This window comes from Frieseomelitta varia, unplaced genomic scaffold (assembly GCF_011392965.1).
Source record: "Frieseomelitta varia isolate USP_RPSP 00005682 unplaced genomic scaffold, Fvar_1.2 scaffold_217, whole genome shotgun sequence".
In the NCBI taxonomy this organism is placed as follows: Eukaryota; Metazoa; Arthropoda; class Insecta; order Hymenoptera; family Apidae; genus Frieseomelitta; species Frieseomelitta varia.
In genome coordinates this window covers 527,682-549,101 of record NW_025109939.1, presented here as the reverse complement: position 1 = coordinate 549,101, position 21,420 = coordinate 527,682, and the positions used below count along the sequence as shown (strand labels likewise).

At 39.8% G+C, this 21,420-nt stretch overlaps 2 protein-coding genes and 1 long non-coding RNA gene across 5 annotated transcripts; 2 read left to right on the top strand and 1 right to left on the bottom strand.

Annotated features, from left to right (window-relative positions):
* Positions 1-7: 7 nt before the first annotated feature.
* LOC122527420 lies at positions 8-3,994 on the bottom strand. 2 transcript variants are annotated; one of them, XR_006306339.1, is made up of 3 exons: positions 2,526-3,994; positions 1,983-2,229; positions 8-1,890 (listed from the first exon to the last, which is right to left on the bottom strand). It is a non-coding gene; the product is annotated as an uncharacterized LOC122527420 (long non-coding RNA). The 2 variants fall into 2 exon arrangements; XR_006306338.1 differs by having other exon boundaries at positions 8-2,229; positions 2,526-2,833; positions 3,081-3,994.
* A 20-nt stretch (positions 3,995-4,014) lies between these two features.
* On the top strand, positions 4,015-17,666 carry LOC122527419 (MOXD1 homolog 1). The gene is made up of 10 exons (XM_043651590.1): positions 4,015-5,413; positions 13,449-13,601; positions 14,385-14,558; positions 14,868-14,951; positions 15,350-15,539; positions 15,664-15,929; positions 16,129-16,547; positions 16,633-16,832; positions 16,924-17,054; positions 17,172-17,666. Exons 1-10 carry the CDS (start codon positions 4,460-4,462, stop codon positions 17,328-17,330), a joined length of 2,730 nt encoding a protein of 909 aa, XP_043507525.1. The 5' UTR covers positions 4,015-4,459; the 3' UTR covers positions 17,331-17,666.
* A 475-nt stretch (positions 17,667-18,141) lies between these two features.
* Positions 18,142-21,418, top strand: LOC122527396 (trichohyalin-like). 2 transcript variants are annotated; one of them, XM_043651554.1, is made up of 5 exons: positions 18,142-18,277; positions 18,389-18,553; positions 18,765-20,095; positions 20,162-21,056; positions 21,152-21,418. In XM_043651554.1, the coding sequence occupies exons 2-5, from the start codon at positions 18,390-18,392 to the stop codon at positions 21,189-21,191; spliced, it is 2,430 nt and encodes an 809-aa protein (XP_043507489.1). In that variant the 5' UTR covers positions 18,142-18,277; position 18,389; the 3' UTR covers positions 21,192-21,418. The 2 variants fall into 2 exon arrangements, with proteins under 2 accessions (XP_043507489.1, XP_043507490.1); XM_043651555.1 differs by having other exon boundaries at positions 18,765-20,119; positions 20,186-21,056.
* The last annotated feature ends 2 nt before the right edge of the window (positions 21,419-21,420 follow it).

Here is a 21,420-nt window from a genome sequence, read left to right as displayed (position 1 = left end):
TGCTCGTGAACGTAAATTGAAAGAGTTAATTTTGAAATGTATATGTACAGAATGCAATTTGACCGCGTAAAAACTTGAAATTAATTACATCTTATGATATCAACAAAGAGGTTAGTTTCACTGCTTCACCGCTTCGCGGCGCTAACATCTCGATGTCCATAAATTGCGCAAATTTTAAATTTATAAAAATTGGATGAACTTGTAATTTTTCGTGTTACATCTCTGTCAAATTGGAGCTTGAACTCTTTTCTTTATTTATATTTAATAGAATTCGAACATTGAGCATTTTATAAACTTTTTAAGCATTCTCCGTATCATAAATTGTCTTACGTTTTTCATTTCAAGTAGCACTCTTTTCATTACATTGTCTTTTCATTACTTTTTCTTTTTTAGAGAATTAATGTAAAAATATTTTTTAAAGTAATAATAGTAGGTACGTATACATTTTAAACTAAACCAGAAAGTTTAATGAATGAAAATCTTTTTGTAACTACTGATTAAGTTAAATATAATTATTCCTATGTTCACTGATATTCAAAACACGAGTATGTCTATTCTGCATTTACATAACAATTAACAACGTGTGCATACATATATATGTAAAATATATGTGTGTGTGTGTGTGTGTGCTATATTTACTGTATATTGAAATGTTGCTAATAAGAGAATCATGTGAATTTCTGCTCGAGTTAAGTTAGTAAAACCTTGAAAGAAATTATTTCTTATTTAACGGAATTCCCAGCTCAATTTAGACAAGTTCGCATGCCAAGGCATTTCTCATACGCGTACACGTACGTACAGTATGATACACTGCGTGCAAGACCGGAATAAATACTGTGGAATCATTGTTCATCCACATCTTTTTTTTTTTTTTGTCAAAGTTTCCTCAATAAAAAACGTAAAGCTATGGGAATGTGATAACGTAATATATATGTAATTAACTCTGTAGCCGCGAGCGATGCCAAAATCGCGTTCTATTTATTTCGTTACTTTAACTTCCTATTTTGCATTGCAGTGGAGTCCCTTTATGATAACTTATACAAGATATAAATTTCACTTGTGATCTCGTACAGAAAAATTGTCGGCGGTGTTTAAAAGGTTTGAAATAAAATTATTAAAAACCGTCAAATCCATGGCATCTGCCAATCGGTCACCAAAACTCGAAAAAGAAGCAGATGGTGAGAACTCGAATGAGGAAAGTTACTTAAGCAGGTGTAGCTTGGCACGCGACAGGTGAACGTCGCAACAGTATGTCTTCTCTCGTACATACGTATATTTTTAGGATTGACGATATCAGACGTGAGAACGAAAGATCGAGAACGGCGATCGAACAACGTCGAGAAACTGAATGAAACGGTCGTTATCTATCGGTGATAATAACTGTAAAACGTATCTAAGCGATTGTTGTGAATCGTTAACCAGGAGGGACACAAACGAGCTCGGAATCCACGATGATTTCACCAGTCTACCGCGAACAGAGTCGTAGAGTTCGTGATTGTGATGAAAATGACTGGTCGTTCACTTCTTATGCTGGATACATATTGCGAACCATTGGTTTTTCCCAGAACGACGAGATTTCCGATCCGATACAACGTCTCCTCTGATAAATAATCCACGTGGAGGACGACGAATAAATTTGCCAATGGAATACAAAGTGGCGGCCGTGTACCTCCAACTTTAATCCTCTCTGATGAACAGCTCCTCGAGACGGGGAATACTGGGATGGTGTGTCGCGAGACGATTTTCCATAAACTTCTCGCAAAACAGAGAAAAAAGGTTGTTTGAATAACCACGTTCCTCCTAGCCCTTTGTCGCCGAAGGATTTGTAATTTATCCTTATAGAAAACGAAAGGTTCCTTTTGGCACGAATCCCAATCGATCCTCGGATTCCTACGAACAAAGAAATAATGCTGCGAGCATAGTTGCTCGGCGACGGTTGCGTGTACGCGCGCATCTTTTCGCATAAAGGAATTCTCTCTTACAATAAGCAACGATACCTGACCGACAGAAATTCCGGGAAAATCGATTCCTCCTCCGACTTCCTGTTTTAATGTCGAATCGCGAAAGAGAAATCAGAAGGAGAGCCGTAACCAAGCAAACTTGAAATCTGTCCGTCCACTATCCATCTGGTCAAACTGGTTTCGAAGCGGTTAATTAATTTGATCCGGTGATGATTCGATTTGCGGTTTCTTTGGAAGCAATTGGCTAATTGTTAGTTCTCTGTAGAGTCTATAAAAAAAAAAAAAAACGTGGTCAACACTAGAAATAACAGAGTAAACAAAATCACCAGTTCGTAAATTTTTCATTCTTATAGATTTACAACGCTTTCTCTAAATTTGAGCGACTTTTTTCATTTCTTTAATACAAGTTTAATACTTTAAGGAATCTAAAGTTAATATTAAAGTAGTAGATGTTGAAGAAAAGGGTAGTACTTTCCAAATATCAATGACAATCCGTGAGTTGAAAGATATTTCTTATATCGAAGTAAGTATTCGAATGAATAATGAATAAATAAGATAACTCACGAATGAATAAGATAACTCTTCTACTGTAGATTATAAAGTTTCAATGTCAGGCACAGGAAGTAACTTGATACAGTTGGCTTCCGATGCGCGCGTGGACGCTTTACAAATGATGATGCTTTTTATACGTTCATTGTTAATACATTGTCGTTTTATTCATCTGGCCAAATATTATTATGCCTTATATTATATTTATATTTAAAAGGGATAATTGTAACGATCATGCGGCTCAGATTCTTGTCAGAGAATTCTTATCATCAGCCTCAGATATTAGAAGAATAGAAAACTAGCTATTTCCAACTGGCGTCGCTCTGAAACAAAGAAACTTACTGAAAACAACCATTTTTTTAATAAATTAAATCAAAAATATCAGAGAAGTCAATTGAGGAAATTGACAAAGATGGATTACAATACTTTCCACACGTGATCATCAAATATAAACATAATACAATTGATTTAACTATCAACAAGTTAACTCATTTTCCCTGGTTAATAGATATAAAAATAAATTAGATTCTATAAAATTTAAGATATAAGAACTATCAAACAAGAGCGTACTCCAACCGGAATTTTAAGATTTCGAAAACAAACTGTTAAAACTTTCAGCTTCGAAATCCATCGAATTTTCTCGTTTCGATCGAAACGTGAGCACCACTGTTAAACAGAAGGGCGCGTGCCAAGAGTTCACATCTGCCGCAGTTGTTTTCGCATCCCCTCGGTTTCATTCTGGAACACCACCACCACTGATAAATGCGTCTCCGGTTTCAGAAAAAAGCTTCCGCAGGAAGCAGTACCAGATCTTTCTATCGCGATCTATTCGTTTCCTCCCTCATCGACTCCAAAGAAATCACTTGGGACGAAAGAAGGAGGCCTGATGTTCCAGCAAATTTTCATAAAATTCATCGATTGTTCTTGTCCTGCAAAAAAAGAAATAAATCAGCAAAAGAACAAAGTGCAGCAAGTTGAGACAAACACTGGTTAGACGACGTCTAACTTCATCAATTCTTACGTTCCATTTGGCAATGGAAAAATTTCAATAATAACTGCCCATTGTCTACGCTGCATGTTTTCTCAACAAATTGTCTAGTCGTAGAGAATAGTCGTAAAGGAGGAATAATAAGAGAAGGATCGTTCAGATAGTGTGAGGTTTTCCTCTTTCTTTCTTCAGTGTGTTCTCTTCGAAAGACCCTTCTCATTTGTCGGCTTCGTCTTCTTAAGCCATTGTGGAAGCATTTAATGACCATTGGTCCTGCCTTCGCAACCTATCATTCTGCCTTCGATTATTTTTCCCCCAAATTTTCTCTCTGAAACAAATACGTAGAAAAAAGACGAAGTTGAAATTGCGAGTGTCACATAGAGAGATAGAAAATGGTAAAAGGGAGCCGGAAAAGTGACGATACGGGCCTGAGCCCGAGGGCCCAAAGAAGGGGACCCGGCTCAGGTAAGCAGCTGCAAGCATCTGCAGGGGCAACAACGACCGCGTGCTTAAATTAGTCCCGGCACAACTGTCGCTCGCGTAACATCTGAGGAGAGAGGATTTTGTGCTTCGAGAAGCGAAGTGAAAAATTTTATAACAGAAACAGACACCGATCGACTGACTGTGAATACATTCGTAAGAAACGTGTGTGAAATTTTGATGTAATAAATAATCGAGTACTCGTAAAATATAAATAAAGAAAAGATGACAGAAGTTCAATTTTGAAGAGAGACGTTTGGAACTCGATATCTTATATTTGGCGCTAGTATATATTGGACTTTACTCTAAGAAATTTTTTTTTAGTGATTATGAATAATAGTCGCTCTGCAAGGGGTAGTTCTGAGTGAAGTTTCACAAGAAAGCTCGTATGGCTTGGAGATCGTGAAGAAATTAACGGAGAACGTGGATTCGACGATCGTATGAAGGTTCACGAAGGGACGAACGAACGAAGAAGAGGAAGATGCTGATACTTAGGCTAATTGTGGTGTTGAGCCTCTGTTGGATGGCCAGGTGCGATTTATTGGACCTGTACGTCCAGCATATGGACGAGACCATGAGGACCTTGGCCTACAGAAACAGGCATCATCAGAAAGACATTATATCCAGGATAAAGAGAGGCCTTCGAGAGGAGCCGTTTCTCAGAGTGGGTACGTTTAAGAAACAGCGGCTGGACGTTGATAAAGAATGGTACGCGCAATGGAAGGCAAAGAGAAAGATCTCTTACAAAGAAGACGGTCTGGACTTTCCTAATTCGAGGGAGGAAAACCTGGATCCGAGTCAACACGAGCTGGTGAACAACGCGAGTCGAATTCTCGGCCGAGAATTCGAGGAAACGACCACCATCTCGGACGCGTTCGATATCGAACTATCCAATGAAGAGTCAACGTGGTCGAACGGTACGGCATTGTCCGACAGACAATCGATCGAAAACGAGAATCCGAGGGCTGAGTCTCGAGAAGAGACTACCCAGACGACCGATTCTCAAGGCGACGTCGAGATAGAGGAGAATTCTCAATTCGAAATTATCAGCGAGACCGGCACCGCTGGTCCAACGCTCTTCGACGATCCTATCTTGAAAAGAACGCGAGATCGAGTCCCTAAGAAGTACATTCCACCGATGAATAAATTAGCCAAATTCTTTCGTGGCTCTAAGTATACCGATTCTGAAGAGACGATAGACAACAGGCCACGAAGAAGTATCAAGGAACCAAAGTTTACCAGACACGAGAAACTCGACGACGATGGCGAGGTTATCCTCGAGTGGGATCCTTCAGACAAGGAGATGGTCATCTTCAAGGTCACTGCCAAAACCTTGGGATACGTTGGTATCGGCTTCAACGATAAAAACCACATGAAGGGGGCTGATATTCTACTAGCTTGGGTGGACGATCACACGGGCACCGTCAATCTGTTGGTAAGACCTCCTCCTTTCGATCTCAATCATCAGTGATTGATGAGGGACTCGTCGACCAAAGGTATTCGGCCCTATGATCGATCGTTTCTCGAATCTCCGATCTCAGGAGAAATCAATTCCACCACTTTTTTCTATTTGTGTGTATCTTTTCTTCCTCTTTGTCGCGCATTCTTCTTCCTCTTTGTGCAATCTTGCCTCTAATGGTCAATTAGCATGACAAGAGAGTGATTAGGATGCGTGAGAATAATCGAACGTCTAACTAGGGAGTCTACGGGAGTCGGTGGTAACCGCGTGGGAAGAACTCGTTTCATTCTCTTATCGCAATGTAATCCTAAATTTCTCGAGGCTCGCATGTGATTCTATTTTCGCTCCGCTTTCGAGCCGATGGCAATCGACTATTCTGAAATAGAGACGATAGAGAACGGGACGAATCACCATCGACGATCCTGGTGAATGCGTCCCATCGTTCGAAACACACCACGAGATTTAATGGACTGGCAAGTTTTTCGCGATTCTTCCCTCGGCTAAAGACAGCTGGAGATCTATCGGTGTGGATCCCTCGTTGCCGCGGATCGGGCTGGCGAAGAAAAGAAGGGTACGCAAAGGTGGGGAAAGATTCGAGGGAATACAAAAAAGCAGCGAGAAGAAAGAGAGGCAACAAAGAACGACAACGACAACGGCGACGACGATGAAGAAGAAGAGGAGGAAGAAAGAAACCCAGGTGAAAAAGAACCGAAAGAAACGAAAAGCCAGGGAATTAAAGGAAGATTAAGAAGGCGGCTGGGTGGACGCAGAAAGGGAGGTCGAAACAGCAGTCTGAAGGACCTGCGAAGCTGAAAGAAGGATGAGGAGAAAAACAAGAAACAAAAGCGGGGTATCGCGAGTCAAGGTATCGACCTTCACTCTACCAACCAAACGACCAAATCCTTTTCGAAAGAGATCCCCCTTGCTCGTGGTTTCGTTTCAGTCGCACGATCCGTATTAATGAGGTTCGTTTAATTAACGCGTCATGGGAGATCCGAAACGATTTTCTTCTCTCGTTACGCGCACGATGCATAATATAACAGCTAACGGTTGAAAAGATACGAAGAAACAAAGATATCCGTATTCCCGTAGGATTTTCGACTTATTGCTATTTCCCTTTTACATTTCGACGAAACTACCCTGGTATCTTCGCCTGGAATAAAGAAGCGCACATAAATTACCAACGAAGCACCATAAATTACTAACTAACTCTCTGTTGCGGCAGAGAGTTTAAGACTCTCGAGTTAAAGTTTCCATTCAACAAACGAAGTAAAAAGAAACTGGTTATCGGAACCTGCTCCATCTCTTTTTCTCTCTTTCTCTTCGGCTTCTCCGAATTCCTAATCTTAATTAAATTTATATCCACTCTCCGAGGTATGCGACGTTCGTTCCCTACTCCCGTGAACATAAACTTGCCCTCCGTTTGATCACGTACGATTTACGAAAAATGATGCACACCTTCGATAGATCGGTCGCAAATTGAAAAATGAAGAAACACTCTCCGATGAAATTGGCAATTACGTGGAATCTAAACCAGCTGAGTGGAAAGAAAAGAATGGCAGGATTTTTCGGCTCGATTTACTCGATACTTATCCGCAAGAACGAAGGGCTGGAAAAAAGAAACGGACAGAACGGAGGTGGGAGAAGAAGAGGAGTCTGAAGCGGCGCTGGTAGAAAATTAACGAACGTCGTTCCGCCGGTCGAGATAAAGTCGTGATAAATTTACGTCCGGCAAGGGCAGCGAAAGGCCTTTCTGTCCGGTCTCTCTTCGATTCGCCTTCTCTCACCTCTTCCACCTTGACGAATTTGAAATCCACCGGCGAATCTGACCGCTTGTCAATTCCATGACTCGGCGAATTTCGATGGGAATGTCAAAAGACGAGAAAAGAATTAAAGAATATAACTCCTAAATTTGCACAGATAAAATTTTACCAATAGGTACCTAATTATTTGAACTCTACTCAAGCTCCTAGCAAGTTATATAATCTTTCCGTATTTTATGGAGTTGATCGAACTTTCCACCAATAACTTATACATTACATTCACAAATTACCACGCGAAATTTAATTTGAATTTATCACTAACCGAAGCCGCTCGAACTTCTTTCCTGCATCAGTGATAATTGGCGTTACACATTCAGACAATAAGTGTCTTCCGTGTACAGAAGTAAGCCCCGTGTAAATTCGAATATGCGAATAGCCTGAAGGGAAGTAATGCCACAAGCAGCGGCACAGGGCCGAGTGTACGACATGGATATAGAAACGCGTGTGTGCAGGATACAAGCCGAAAGCTCAAAGTGTGCGAAAGGTTGCGTGACTGAATGTGTGACGAACACAACGAAACCATGGAAGTATGTAAGAGAAGGCCTCCTCGGCCATAGGTATGTCCGGAGAGTTGGTCCAAAGGGTCCCAGTCAAGGCCTCCAGACATCGCATCGGCGGGAGGGAGGCTACGCGAATCTTTGAGCATCGTTGCAAAGAAAGATGAAGAGCGGTCCTGGCTCCAATGAATCGGCCGACACGTGATACCTTCCACTCCTCGGATCTCTGAACATGTGTTAAGAAACAGTCCTGGAACGATAGGAAAAAAGAAATAACGAATAAATTAAAAGAAGAAAAGGTATCGAGATCGAACTTGCTGTAATTCTTATGGAGGATTTGCAGCAACGAGAAGATAGCTTTAACATTAAATTATCGAACTTACCGCGCTCTTCTTCTATGATCTTCATCTTCATGCAAGAGTTTTATTACTGCTACTACTAGAATATTAGCTGACTATGAACTTATAATATATTTATTAAAAAGTAATTTAGATTCTTTGTTTACTTTGATTACTGGAAAGTCCTTATTGCAGAAAATACAACTGAGATCGTTTCAAAGAAAGACGAAACTCGAAAAAAATTCAACAGTCGCTGAATTATTCACCGCGAGCGACGGGATGTGCACGTAGAACGATTACAATCGTAATTTATTACAGGCAGGGAAGCACGTTTCGCAAAGTGAATCTGAAATGCAGGAAATCTGCAATCCGTCCATCTCATGGTCCAACAGGTCCAGCTCGAGACCGACTCGCTGCATAGATGAACACGCACACATTCTCCTCTCACATCGCCGTGATCTTTTTTTCATTATCTTCGACATATCCTGCTCGTCTTTTTTCATTCACCGCTAACCAGTTTTCGTTCGTTTCCGATTCAACTTCGTCTTCCCGCGCTCCAAACTTCGTGAACCTGAAAAGTAATAAAACGAAAAAGAATATTCCGACTTGTGAGTACATTCTCTGGTCATTGAATTGAAACAACACAAGCTTTTATCAAGACCTCATTAAACTCAAGAAAATAGTATTAGCATAACAAAATATCTAAAACGTTATCGACAACAATGCCAATATCTTTTGTTAAACATTTATTCCTACAAACATTTGTATAACATTTTCTTCTTTTAGCGACTTTTAATGAATAATTTAACCACTATCATTCTTTTCTTCCTGCCAAATAGCGCAGCAAGATGAGACCTACCCGAATAGATTTTATAGATATATTATAATTAATTTTAGATATATTATTATTTATAAATATATTATAGATCAGTATGGTGGTCGGCGATATATTATTGTGCACGTCATGAACCGGAGTTTGGATCATTCTCTTCTTACCATCGCCATTCAGACCTCTTTCACGTTTAATAAGCGTATTCACGACCCTCAGAAACTGACTACTTGTATCGGTCCTTCAAAAGGCTTCTTCCTTAAGAAAGAATCGAAAGAGACTTCAAAGGATGAAGGCAAACCTGTTATTAATGGCACCAATTACAACTACAGTGAAAATTAACAGACTACCGTTTGAGAAAAAGGAAGAAAAAGAAGATGTTATCCATCAATTTTCTGAGTATGGCCTGGAGCTTGAGGCGAGGCCCGTGAAACAACCACGATTTGGCACCGGTGGTGGTTAAACCGGCGCCAAACTGGTTCGCGGAAGCTAATTTCAGCAACTCGCGCTTCTTCCGAATCGACCATAGAACTTTCGTATCTTCTCTAAAACTTCGACGATTCTTCGATCTGAAAATAGAGAGTTATGTAGAGATTGAAAATCTTTGATACAACTAGAAAAGAAATAGTATTCCAATTATGATTCAATTATTTATTAAGAATATTTTTTTACTTAATGATGACTAACCAAATACACTTAAATGTTAACTTTAATATCATATTGAACGTTACTTTAAAATTGTCATTATGACTAAGTTCTCAAATGGAACATTAAGAAATGATTTCTGCAATTCTTTCTAAAGTTTTATTCGTACGTCTGCAAATATGTGAATACCTGATGAAACGAAAGTGAAGGAAAATAATTTCGGTATGGAGTAAACAGAGATACGAGCGAACAATCGAAGTGTTAAAAATGCGGGGATCGTTAAAATATCTAAGCAAATGACATTTTCACTCCTGAAAGAAAGAGGAAGAACATGGACCTTGACAGAAATTTCCAGTATATTTCAAGTCGTCGATTATTATTCCACGTACGCGCATAAGCGAATCGCGGTGAGCTATAACGAGTCAGTGAGCTTAATTGCGCGTAACCGCACGCCCTTCTTAGCACTAAGAGACATGTGAAGACCGGATCGAGTTGCACTATGACACGTTGAAAACTGCCTAGTATCTTTTATGAAAACGAATTTTGGATCTGCATTTGCGGGAAAACTTGACTACGTCTCGTTCCCCTTATCAGTTACAATTTTCTCATTTTGTATGGGAAAAGAAATCCTGAACTAAACTTGAGATCATTTTATTCCTACAACTTCCCAAAGTAAACGTATATGAATAGCGTTTAATTCCAATGATCATCCACATTTATTACTCTTCTATTTTGTTTCACCAATTTTCTTATCTTCTGAAGAAAATATAACAAAATCGCTTTCGAAATCGTCTATTCGCCTAAATAAGGGTTAGAGGTTTGAAGAAATTGTTTACTCAGTAAAAGACATTAATAAAGAGACGTGGCGTTAAAATGTACAAGTGTTTTCCCAGCGATTAGGAAAGACGTCAATTTTGGTTGGACTGTTGTTTGACCGAGTCTGTTTAGAGACCAATGACGGTGTTCGTCGGAGTTCCCTAAGGACGATAGGAAGGTCCTTTATCCTCTTCGAGAGACCTCTTTGCGCTACCAGCTGCTGTTCTGCCAGGTGGTAAAAAGGAGAGCCACTACACAAAAAGGAAAGGTAGCCAGAGAAAGAACGAAGGAAACCTCGAAGAAGAAGAAAAGAGAAAGAGTGAATGTGTGTACATGTATAAAAGAGAACTGGAGGAACCAAGTAGTCGGGTTTCTCGGAGCGGAGCGTTGAAGCGAGATGGCAAAAAGCTCGAGGGAGAAAAGTATAGAGGGCAAAAGTAAGAAAACGCGAGCGGTGAGAGAAGGACGGAGAAGAAAAAAAGGGAAAGGAACATAGCCGAAATGGTTTCTGAAAGAAGAGAGAAAGGGAAAGAAGAGGAGGGACTCTACCTCCAAAACACCTGGCAAGCATCGTCCTCCTAGTGGCGCCTCATGAGAGAATTTCTCTCTTTTTCTTCGAAACTTCTGGCCCATGGGAACCTCGAGCTACCGACGATCCTCCGGGGGCACAAAGAGAACCGTTTCTTTTTTGCGTCGCGTATATAGATCGGAAACTATTTCTCAAGATAGATCGTACAGATAAACGATGCTGCGTTACGAATATGTATTTCTCGTTCCAGTTAATTCCACCGTTCCCCGCCAAGTGAAACGCGTTTTAATGAACATTCATCGTGCATGGATAAAAGCAAGGGTCTTCTGAAACGTACAGGTTTCTCAGAAGACTTCCACAGGAAACGCGAGTACCGATCCATGACGTCACATCCGCCGAATTAATTTTCCGCATCCACGCACGTGTGCCTCTTTTCCCATGCATCCGTGACTCGATTCGTTTGAAAAAAATACCGAACGAATGCCATCTGACTTTTCGCCGTTTCTCTCGTCCTCACGTTTACGTTTCCTCTGGTATATCCAGTCGATTATCCATATCCGGATATCCGGATTATCTGCACTTCCTGCAGAAGTCCAGAGAAATCCGTTCCTGAAAGAAAAATGCGAGATACCATTGTTAATTTCATGACCCGCGTATCGAATAAAAATTGTTTTTGTGCTATGTGTTCAAATATTTTCACGAGTCACTATAGATTTTTTCAAGAAAATTTATATGGAAGTTTAAACAAATACTTACGATATTTCTCGCCGTTTCTTTTCACGTTCAAATCACAAAATCAATCAGTCGTTGAGAAAGAGAACCTGTCACATATCTTCTCAATCGATGATTTACATACGAAGATCCTCCAATATATCCAAATTTTACAAAAAAGCATCGACACGAGTTTCTGCAATCATTTGCATAATTTTCGCAATCAATTTCGACGATCAAACGTTCCGCGCGTTAAACACGGTTCACATCGGGAAAAAAAAGATGCTTTCCCTGTTCATTGGCATGACGTATAAATTACCGCAATTAAAATGTTGCAACGATGAGTCGATCTATTGAATCGGTAGAATCTCGAAGTTTTTTAATCACTCAACCAGCAATGCCACGGACGTGCTAATTAGTCAGACGATGAGAATATCCGGATGCCATGAGAAAATCCTTGCAAATCTCATGAGAACGCATACTCCATTCCAATGGCGAATCACAGCCGATAATTAAACGCAAATCGGAAATCGGTAAACGCATATTTATCCGCGTTGTAATTCACGATTCCTCGCCGATAAACTCTCGTTGGTATTCTCACTGAAAGCGATTCGTTTCTTTACGCGACAATGAAATCTTCATCGCTTCCTTACATTTACTTTACAAACACTATAGCTCACAAAAGTATTATTTGAACATCTATCATGGATAATTGACTGCGAAAATATCTTTGTGATCGCTCGTCTTGCAATTTCAAATTTACAAACCTTATCAATCGTGACAAAACCAAACTAACAAAATTTCACGATCTTTCGTATAAAACACGAATAGTATCATATCGCTGTAGCTTTTACAATTTAGTACCTTCGAGATTGTCAGTCTGACAACCTGATCTGTTTCTCTATTCGTTACAATTCTTCACGTGGCTTCTTTTTTCGCGACATACATGCCGCTTTATTACCGTTTCCTCTTTCCACGTGTTCATTACAAAATACGCAACAAGCATGACGATGCTCGACCAATTATTTCGATTCATTAAAAGCAGGAAGGGGACTTCCCTTCGGCCTCTTATAAACTTTAGCGCCCAACCATAATCGGAATCCAACGGACCCAAACGCCTGCGGCCTCCCTTCTGATTGTCAGCGTCACGCCTGGCGGTCTTTTTCTTTCCCTCATGCAGGACGCCTCAGGATATATCGTTAATATCGATATTTTGCTGGATATCGTTAATATCGATCTCGGAAAATAAAAAAAAATTGCTATCACTGCCACTGCTATCATTGCTGCCACTGAAACATTATTATCATGTTTCTAATCGCAAAATTGATTAGGTTGAGGAGTTCAATAAAATTTTGGAAGCTGTAACTGATCAACTCTTCATTTTTTTACAAATGGCGTTAATAAAATTAATTTTCAATTTTTAACAAATAGATGATTTATTCCTATAAGTTCGTTTACTACGAGGTTTGTGGCGTCATTTTTCTCTATTAATCAAGTGATGTTAATCAATATACCTTCTGAAAGTCTCATATGTATGTCAAAGAATGAATCTCTGCGTAAAGTCAGTCCGATTTGACACGTGACATGTTTCGAACACCCTCTCCGAAGTGTAAAGGAGAAAGTGCAGAAGGTAAAGAGAAATGAATTGCGTCTGACAAAAAGTCTTGGTTCGCCGTCGAATATAAACACCTGGCGCTCACCTGACCTGATAAACTTCCCGATCTCGTTTCAGCGGCGAATCGACCAGTTTCGGGTCCGCTGAACACACATCTCACGTACGTTCACCCAGTTTATGATTCCACTTGTCTCTTTTCGTTTTTTAGGACTCGCATGGAATCGAGGATCCAGAGGCGGCTCTGGTCACGGACACGTCTCAGGATGTCAAAGTGCTGGGAGGTTCGCAAAACGAAACCCACACGAGCGTAATCTTCTCGCGAAACTGGCAGACCTGCGATCCTCAGGATCATCGGCTTACGGTAAGGCTGGAAGCATAAAGAATAATATTAGAGACTTTTCCTTTATTTAAATTTTTCGATTTCTTTGAATTACTATATACTTTTATGCTGCTTGTCGTCCCGGTTTTGTCCTTCTTTCATTCGAAAAATCACTAACGTTCATAAATATTTAAATACTGTGATCAAATTGAACCAAAGATTCATATTTGTCTTCGTCTTTGTTCTTTTTTTTTATCCTTCCTTCGATCAAAGTTACGCTATCTATTTACAAGTTTGTCAAGAAAGTCAAAGACAGCTAAGAGTTCAGATCATTTTGAATGCTAGTTTGTATGCTAATAAAGTTCGAGATAAAGGATCAAGTTGCCTCGTAACTCGACTTGGAGTAATTAGAAGTCACCGGAAAACAAATTGTCCGATATTCGATTCCACCTGACGGAGTCTGGGAACTGGCAATAGCCGAGAAGATTTACAACCTAGAGACAGAAACGCTGGTAGAATTCGCGGAGAGAACCACCTCTCTTTTTCGATTTATGCTCGGCACGAGGGGAGCCTGCGACTTTAAGAGGCCCTAAGACCCCGCCACGCCGAATTCCCGCAGCGATATTTAGGTGTTTAGCATGCCGTCCACAACCCTCATGCGTCTCTTTGGTAATTCCCATTCTCGATCCACAGTGGGTCTAACCAGCGTGGCATCCAGCTCATTAAAATACTTTTTAACGAACCTATTTCCTATATCGAACATCTCGAACAATCCTAACCAGAAGAGGGTCATTAGAAAAAAGTAATTCTCGCTTGCTATCGCAGGGAGACACGATTCGAGTCCTGTGGACGCTTCATTCGAGTGACCCTGAATTAAATGCTGCTATTTGGCCTGGTGACAAACGTGGTGGTAGAGCTTTAAGACTCAAGACACCTGCTCCTCACGCACCTCCTCGATATACTCAGGACATCAAACACTGGGACGTAAAATTGAATCAAGTAAGTAGAACTTAGAAATAATTTTTTAATTTGTAAGGTTGCACAGTCTACCAGCCAGACTTGGTGCTTAAATAAGAAATATGGGGTTTCATCCTAAAAACTATTAATAACATTAAAATATAAAAAATTTAAAAAAAACGTACCTCCGTATGAAATAATGTAATTTTATCTCGAACTTTTTCCTATAACAAGAAATTGTATATATATATATATATATATATATATATATATATATATATATATATATATATATATATATATATATATATATATTATGATTAATTCTATTTCTTTCTTTTATCCAATCAGCCTCCAGTTTCAGACAATGTAGACACTACCTACTGGTGCAAGATTTTCAAAGCGCCTCATAAGGAGAAACACCATATGATCGGGGTGAGTGATCAAAGTTTGTCGAAATTTATCAAAATAGATATTTTCATTTTGATACACGTTCTGGAATAAGTTTTGTGAGAGCACGGAGGAATGCCATAAGGTTGGGCCTGATTCGTATGTGCTCCACGAATCACGGTCATCCATGCCGGACATGGCACTGTGTCGACGGACGTCATTAGAATAAAGAAGGGTTTCGGAATGATGTCATTCCGTGGCCGAAACGTTCCTCGATTGTCAATGGGGATCTTTCGAATGCTTGAGGAGATTTCTCAGGAGAGGAACACGCGGTTCAATCTAGTATTCCGAAACTGCCTCGCAACGCGATTTCTTTGCTTCTTAGAATTCATAGCGATTAACGATATGTTGAAACGTTGAGTGAAAATTGATTGATGTTTCAGTATACGCCACTCGTGGAAAAGCAAAACGAAGACTTGGTTCATCATATTATATTGTACGAATGCGCCTCAACTTTACCGATCTTAGGGCAACATGCGAGAATCGTTGGAGCTCCCTGTTACAGTCCGACAATGCCACGGGAGTGGGAATCTTGCTTGCAGCCGGTGCTGGCCTGGGCACGCGGCAGTACAGGTAAACCGAGACTGAAAGAAAAATCGCGAAATATGAATTTCAATTATTCACACATTCAAGAATAAACAGTACATATAATGGAAGGTCGTCAATTTTTCCCATTACAATACGATACATTTTACAGGTGAATGGCTTCCGGAACACGTAGGTTTTCCCATCGCGGAACATCCTGAAGGTTCTTATTACATGCTGGAAGTGCATTATAATAATCCGGGTATGAAGAAGGTGGTAGACAGCAGCGGAGTACGTCTTCACTTGACTCCGAAACTTCGTCCACAGGAAGCGGGGATTCTCGTTGCTGGGGTCGCCGTGAGTCCTCTTCACCTGATTCCTCCTAAACAAAAGGAATACGCCACGGCAGGTTACTGCACTCCTCATTGTACGAATACTGTACGTAAATGGCATTCTTTTGATAATCATAAATTAGATCAGGGATGTCCATGCATATTCATATTTTTAACCAAAAGAAACTTAAATAGAAATCTGTTTTATATTTATTACGTTTCATTCTACTTTGTTCATCTTTAAATTTTTAGCAAATGTATGTAAACACTATCGTTCGTTCATTAACTGTGAATTATTCTTACAGATGTTCCCTAAAGGTGGTGTAAACATAATTTCAGTAGTCTTGCATTCCCACTTGGCCGGTCGTCGTCTAAGCCTGAAACATATTCGCCAAGGCAAAGAATTACCCAGAATAGTCGAGGACAATCACTTTGATTTTGACTATCAACAATCTCATACTCTGGAGAAGGAAGTGAAAGTCCTTCCAGGAGACGAATTGGTGGCTGAATGTGTTTATGGTACTCTAGACAGGACGAAACCCACTTTGGGAGGATACGCAGCATCTCAGGAAATGTGTCTGGCCTTCGTGGTACATTATCCGAGAACGCCACTTGCAGCTTGTTACAGTATGACGCCGATAAAACATCTGTTCAAAACACTTGGCGTATACAGCTTCAAAGGTGTTACTATGGACCATCTAGAAAAACTTTTTCTAACAACTAGGTAAGTAAAAAATGTGGCAACAACATTATAAATAAGTATGTACGATGTATCTATTTATCTTACCTGTTATTCTTGGTTCTTATAGAACGGATGCTGTGACAATTTCTTCCACTGGTCAACAACAACTTCCTATCTACCCTGCTACAAGACTCAGCGAAGAAATAGATGAGAAACTTATAAGAGAGGCAAAATCTGCATTGATGGCCATGAAAGATTACACGGTAGAAAACGATAATGATAATGTTTTCTCTCGATTGATCATTGAGGAACCTGAAGAGTTCAGAGGTAAATAATACAAACGCCTATTACTGGGAAACTAATTTCAAGACAAGTTTCACCTTTATATAATTATATTAATAATTATTATTTCCAATAGGACGAACTTTGGCTGAACATATGCTGGCATTACCTTGGACCGAAGAACTCCTTGCTAGATCCATCGAACGAAGTTTATATCATGGCAGACATATGACCTTCTGCAGGAAAAGAGACGATAAACTTGCTTTGGTATGTTAGATTTTAATTAAATTAATAAAAAACATATTTACAGTTCTTAAAGAATTGACATACCTTCGTCGATCATAACACATATTTTAGAATTATCGATTGACTTTTTCTTTACAGCCATCAGATATACAAACGTTCCCAAATTTCACAGCACTGCCAGAAACGAACGAAACGACATGTAGCGAAATAGCAACGCTATCAGGTGCATCGAGAAATTTGTACTTCAACAACATTCCAATTCTCACGATTCTGATCGCAACGATCATTGTTTCCTAAAATTATGATTAACTGATTGTGCATTAACAATCCAAATGAAATCAATCTATCTTATTCGTCTTGTGTACGAGAAACTGTTCGAAACAGGCTAAAAATGAGCGAAATCAGATGAAACAGAATAATTCATGGACAATTTCTCCCATTTTGGAGACGGCAAGATTTTGGAAAAATTTTGACGGTCCAATTTATATATAGAAATATAATATAATATATATGTATAATATAATGTAATGTAAATATATCATCTACATATTTATAAGGTATCTGCGCTACAAGCCTCTCCTGTATTTTATATGAGATTTGTAAAATAAAAAATAAACCAGTCTGTAAAAACTATATTTGCTAAATATTATTACAAATTTTCTCTCCCTAAAATTAATATTGACGATATCAATTGACGACGGAAAATTAAAAAAGAAATATATTATAAGAATTTTGTGAAAATAGCTAAATTCCTGTTAAATTTCAAATAATATTGAACTTTCAAATTGCCGAGCTTCTCTTGTTAGCCTAGCTGCATTTCACTTGCAGAGTACGGAAAAGTCCAGATAATTCATGAATCTAGCGAGGCTTTGAAGCTCAGCCACGAGGCAACCGGGTAACCGATATATCAGCTGCCACACAGGTGTCCGGGCTTGCAATTTTCTAGATGGTTAACCAATTACGGAGGCGTTTGCAATAGTTCTCGACCCGATTTCATTCACGGTGATTTTCACCTATCGAGATATAAGGTCCCATGTGGTCGGTGCTGATAAGCACTGAATTGAACGGGTATCGAATTATGGTGGATTTCTACGGGTATAAAAGCTCGGCTCCTTCGGACACAGAGCGTCAGCAACTCCCCGGAGCTTCAAGGAAGAACACTAGGAATCCTCCTCCAAGGAAGAAATTTCCGCATATCTTGCTTCGTACGAGCAAACAGTTGCTAGCACAAAAACAGTAGTAAGGTAAGTAACATCTAAGGAAAATTGTAAAAATATAGAATTTTAGAAATATATATATGATGGCATGAACTTTTTGAAAATTAAAAACATTTTTTTTTTTTTCTCGGTGTTAAGGATGCGACGTACAAGATACGTTGCATTGCCAGTACGGGCTTGGCAGTATGTCGGCCTCTTGGTGGTATCCCTCGCCTGCCTGACACTAGGGTTGGTCTCCAGGGATAAGGAAGGCCGAGCAGGAAGTCTGGCAGGGCCTGAATTGAAACATCAGGCTCCTCACGAGTAAAATTTTAACTTCTTGGAACCTTAAAATCTAGAATTTTGCAATTTGAAATTGAGCTTATTACAAATTTAGAATTTAGAATTTAGCTTATGCAAAGGGTTTAACTTATTAGAATTTTCGAATCTAAATTTAATTTATTAAGATTACAGGATTTGAAATCCAGGTTATTAGAATTCTAATACACTATTACAACCATTGTCTTCTTCGCAGAGTGGATGCCTGCCCAAATTTGAACCCTTTCACCAAGATGCCTTCTTGCTTGACTTTCGAGCAAGACCAGACCAGGATTTCGAAGACGACCAGAGAAACTAGAGACTCCAGAACATCCCTGATACCAACTGATCTCAGAATGTCTCGATCTCGAAGTTTAGATCGCGTCTCTATGGCTCGATCTCAAACTCGAGTTGACTTTAGGAGCATGGAGAGATCAAGCAGGCAGGGAACGAACACCGAATACAGAATCCAAGATCGTACAAGACGTATGTCCGATCCTGCGAATCGACTTTCTCGATCACTCAATTCGAAGATTACAGAGGAATTTGTAGAACGGAGATTGCTCAAAAGGTCTACTGACTCAGATAAACGCCGCGAAGTAAACAGAAGAGTAAATGATCGAGAACATAATCTTGTACGATCCACAGAATCACTTGCTTCTATCAACTTTCGTCGAGAAAGGAACGAACGATCTTTGAGGAACGTAGATACACGTAATCGTATGCAGATGACAATCAGACGCGATTCCAGATTGGACCAAGACCGCAGATCTCTTACTAGATTGGAACAACGAGACGTAACTAATGAACGGCAAAGAATTAGCCGCTTAGATCGTCATATGGATGCCAGGGCAAACGATCGTCGAAATTCTCCCATTAGATCGCTAAGACGTACTACAGATAACTTGGAGAACCCGGCTCGTGAACGACGTGAATCTCGACTCGTCCGGACATCTGAAATTACTAGGAATGATTTAAAGGAACGACGAGTTAGGGATTTGTCTAACGATCGAACGTCAGAACATCGGTCACTTGTAGATTCTAGGAGAAATTCAGAAAGGCGGTCTGTTGATTTTCGAAATCGCGAAGAGATTAAGACTGATCGTAGACTCACCGAGCAAAAAACTAACCGGCGACTAATGGAAAGGCGATCCACATCTGTTGAATCTCGAAATCGTGAAGATAGAGCTGATCGTAGATTTATGGGACAGAAAGAGAATCGTCGAGTTGTGGAACAGAGAGCTGATCGTCGAGCTATAGAACAAAGGATTGACCGACGTCTTATGGAACAGAGAGCTGATCGTCGACTTAAGGAACGAAAAATTGATCGTATCGTACATCAAAATATAGATCGTAGACTCTCTGAAGAAAGTGATCGTAGACTTAATGAACGAAGGACTGATCGTCGTCTGTTGGACCAACGGGCTGAACGACGACTTATGGAACAAAGAGTTGATCGTCGACTGATGGAACGAAGAACTAATCAACAATTCATAGAACAAAGAGCTGACCGACAACTCATGGAAAGACGATCCTCACCTATCGAATCTCGAACTCGCGAAGAAGCCAGAAATAGTCGCAAACTTATGGAAAGACGATCCACATCTGTCGAATCTCGAACTCGCGAAGAAGCCAGAACTGATCGCAGACTTATGGAACAAAGGACTGATCGACGACTCTTGGAAAAACGATTCACATCTAACGAATCTCGAGCCCGCAAAGAAACCAGAACTGATCGCAATCTTATAGAGCAGAGAATTAACCATCGATTTGTTGAACAAAGGGCCGATAGCAGCAGACTTACAGAGCAAAGGACTGATCGACGACTTATGGGAAAACGATCCATATTTGTCGAATCTCGAAGCCGTGAAGAAGCCAGAACTGATCGCAAACTCATGGAAAAAAGAGCTAACCGATTAATCATAGAACAGAGAGCTGATCGTCGATTTGCGCAACGAGGAGCTGACCGCCAACTCACAGAACGTCGTCTCGCAAAGCCAGAGCAAAGGATTGATCGACAAGACTTAACTTTAAGACGATTCGACACTAGATCACAACGAATTGGCGCTACGCTTACTCGTCTTGCGAATAATATTCGATCTAGCCAAAAGGAACAACGATTCGCTGAAAGAATTCGAGATAAATTTGCAAACGATATCAGACGATCACGCTCTGCAGAAAGGGAGCATATTCGTTCTGTAGATAGAGATTCTCGTTCTCGAAGACAACCAATAGAAGATACAACTTTCCTCCGAGGACAACGCTCTCAACAACGCAATTTTAGAATCCCCGTTAATGCACCTACATTAGCAGTACGAGAGAAAGGTCTGACTCACAGCAATGATTTTATACCCAGGATGAAAATTTTGGGTACCGCAAACTTCCTGAAACGAGAGAACTCCATGAATCTAAACACTCTGACATTTGAAACGATTCGTCAGGCACTCATAATTGGACTTTGTACAATGTATGGATTATCTATTTTCTATGGCAAACGTTCTTTTATTAGGTAAGCAACTATTTACTTGTGCCATTTGTATCCGTAGTAAAATTAAAAATATTGATTAATTAATAAAATTAATGAAATCTGACCATTTGTTACAGGAACTTCGTAGGACAGGCACCACAGTTTACTATATGGTAGGATTCTTATCCAACGAATAAAACAACGATTCGCTACTTCCAAGGCCTGCTTTTAGTCGTTGTCCTTGTGTAATATTTTCTTGCATTATAGAGCTATGCATTGTACTTAATGAGAATCTGTATATTAGTGTACAGCTGATAAATGTATCCTGCATAGAGATAGAAATGTATTGCATGTATTTAAAAAGATATATTTTATCCGAATAAATTGTTCAAATTAAAATCAAATA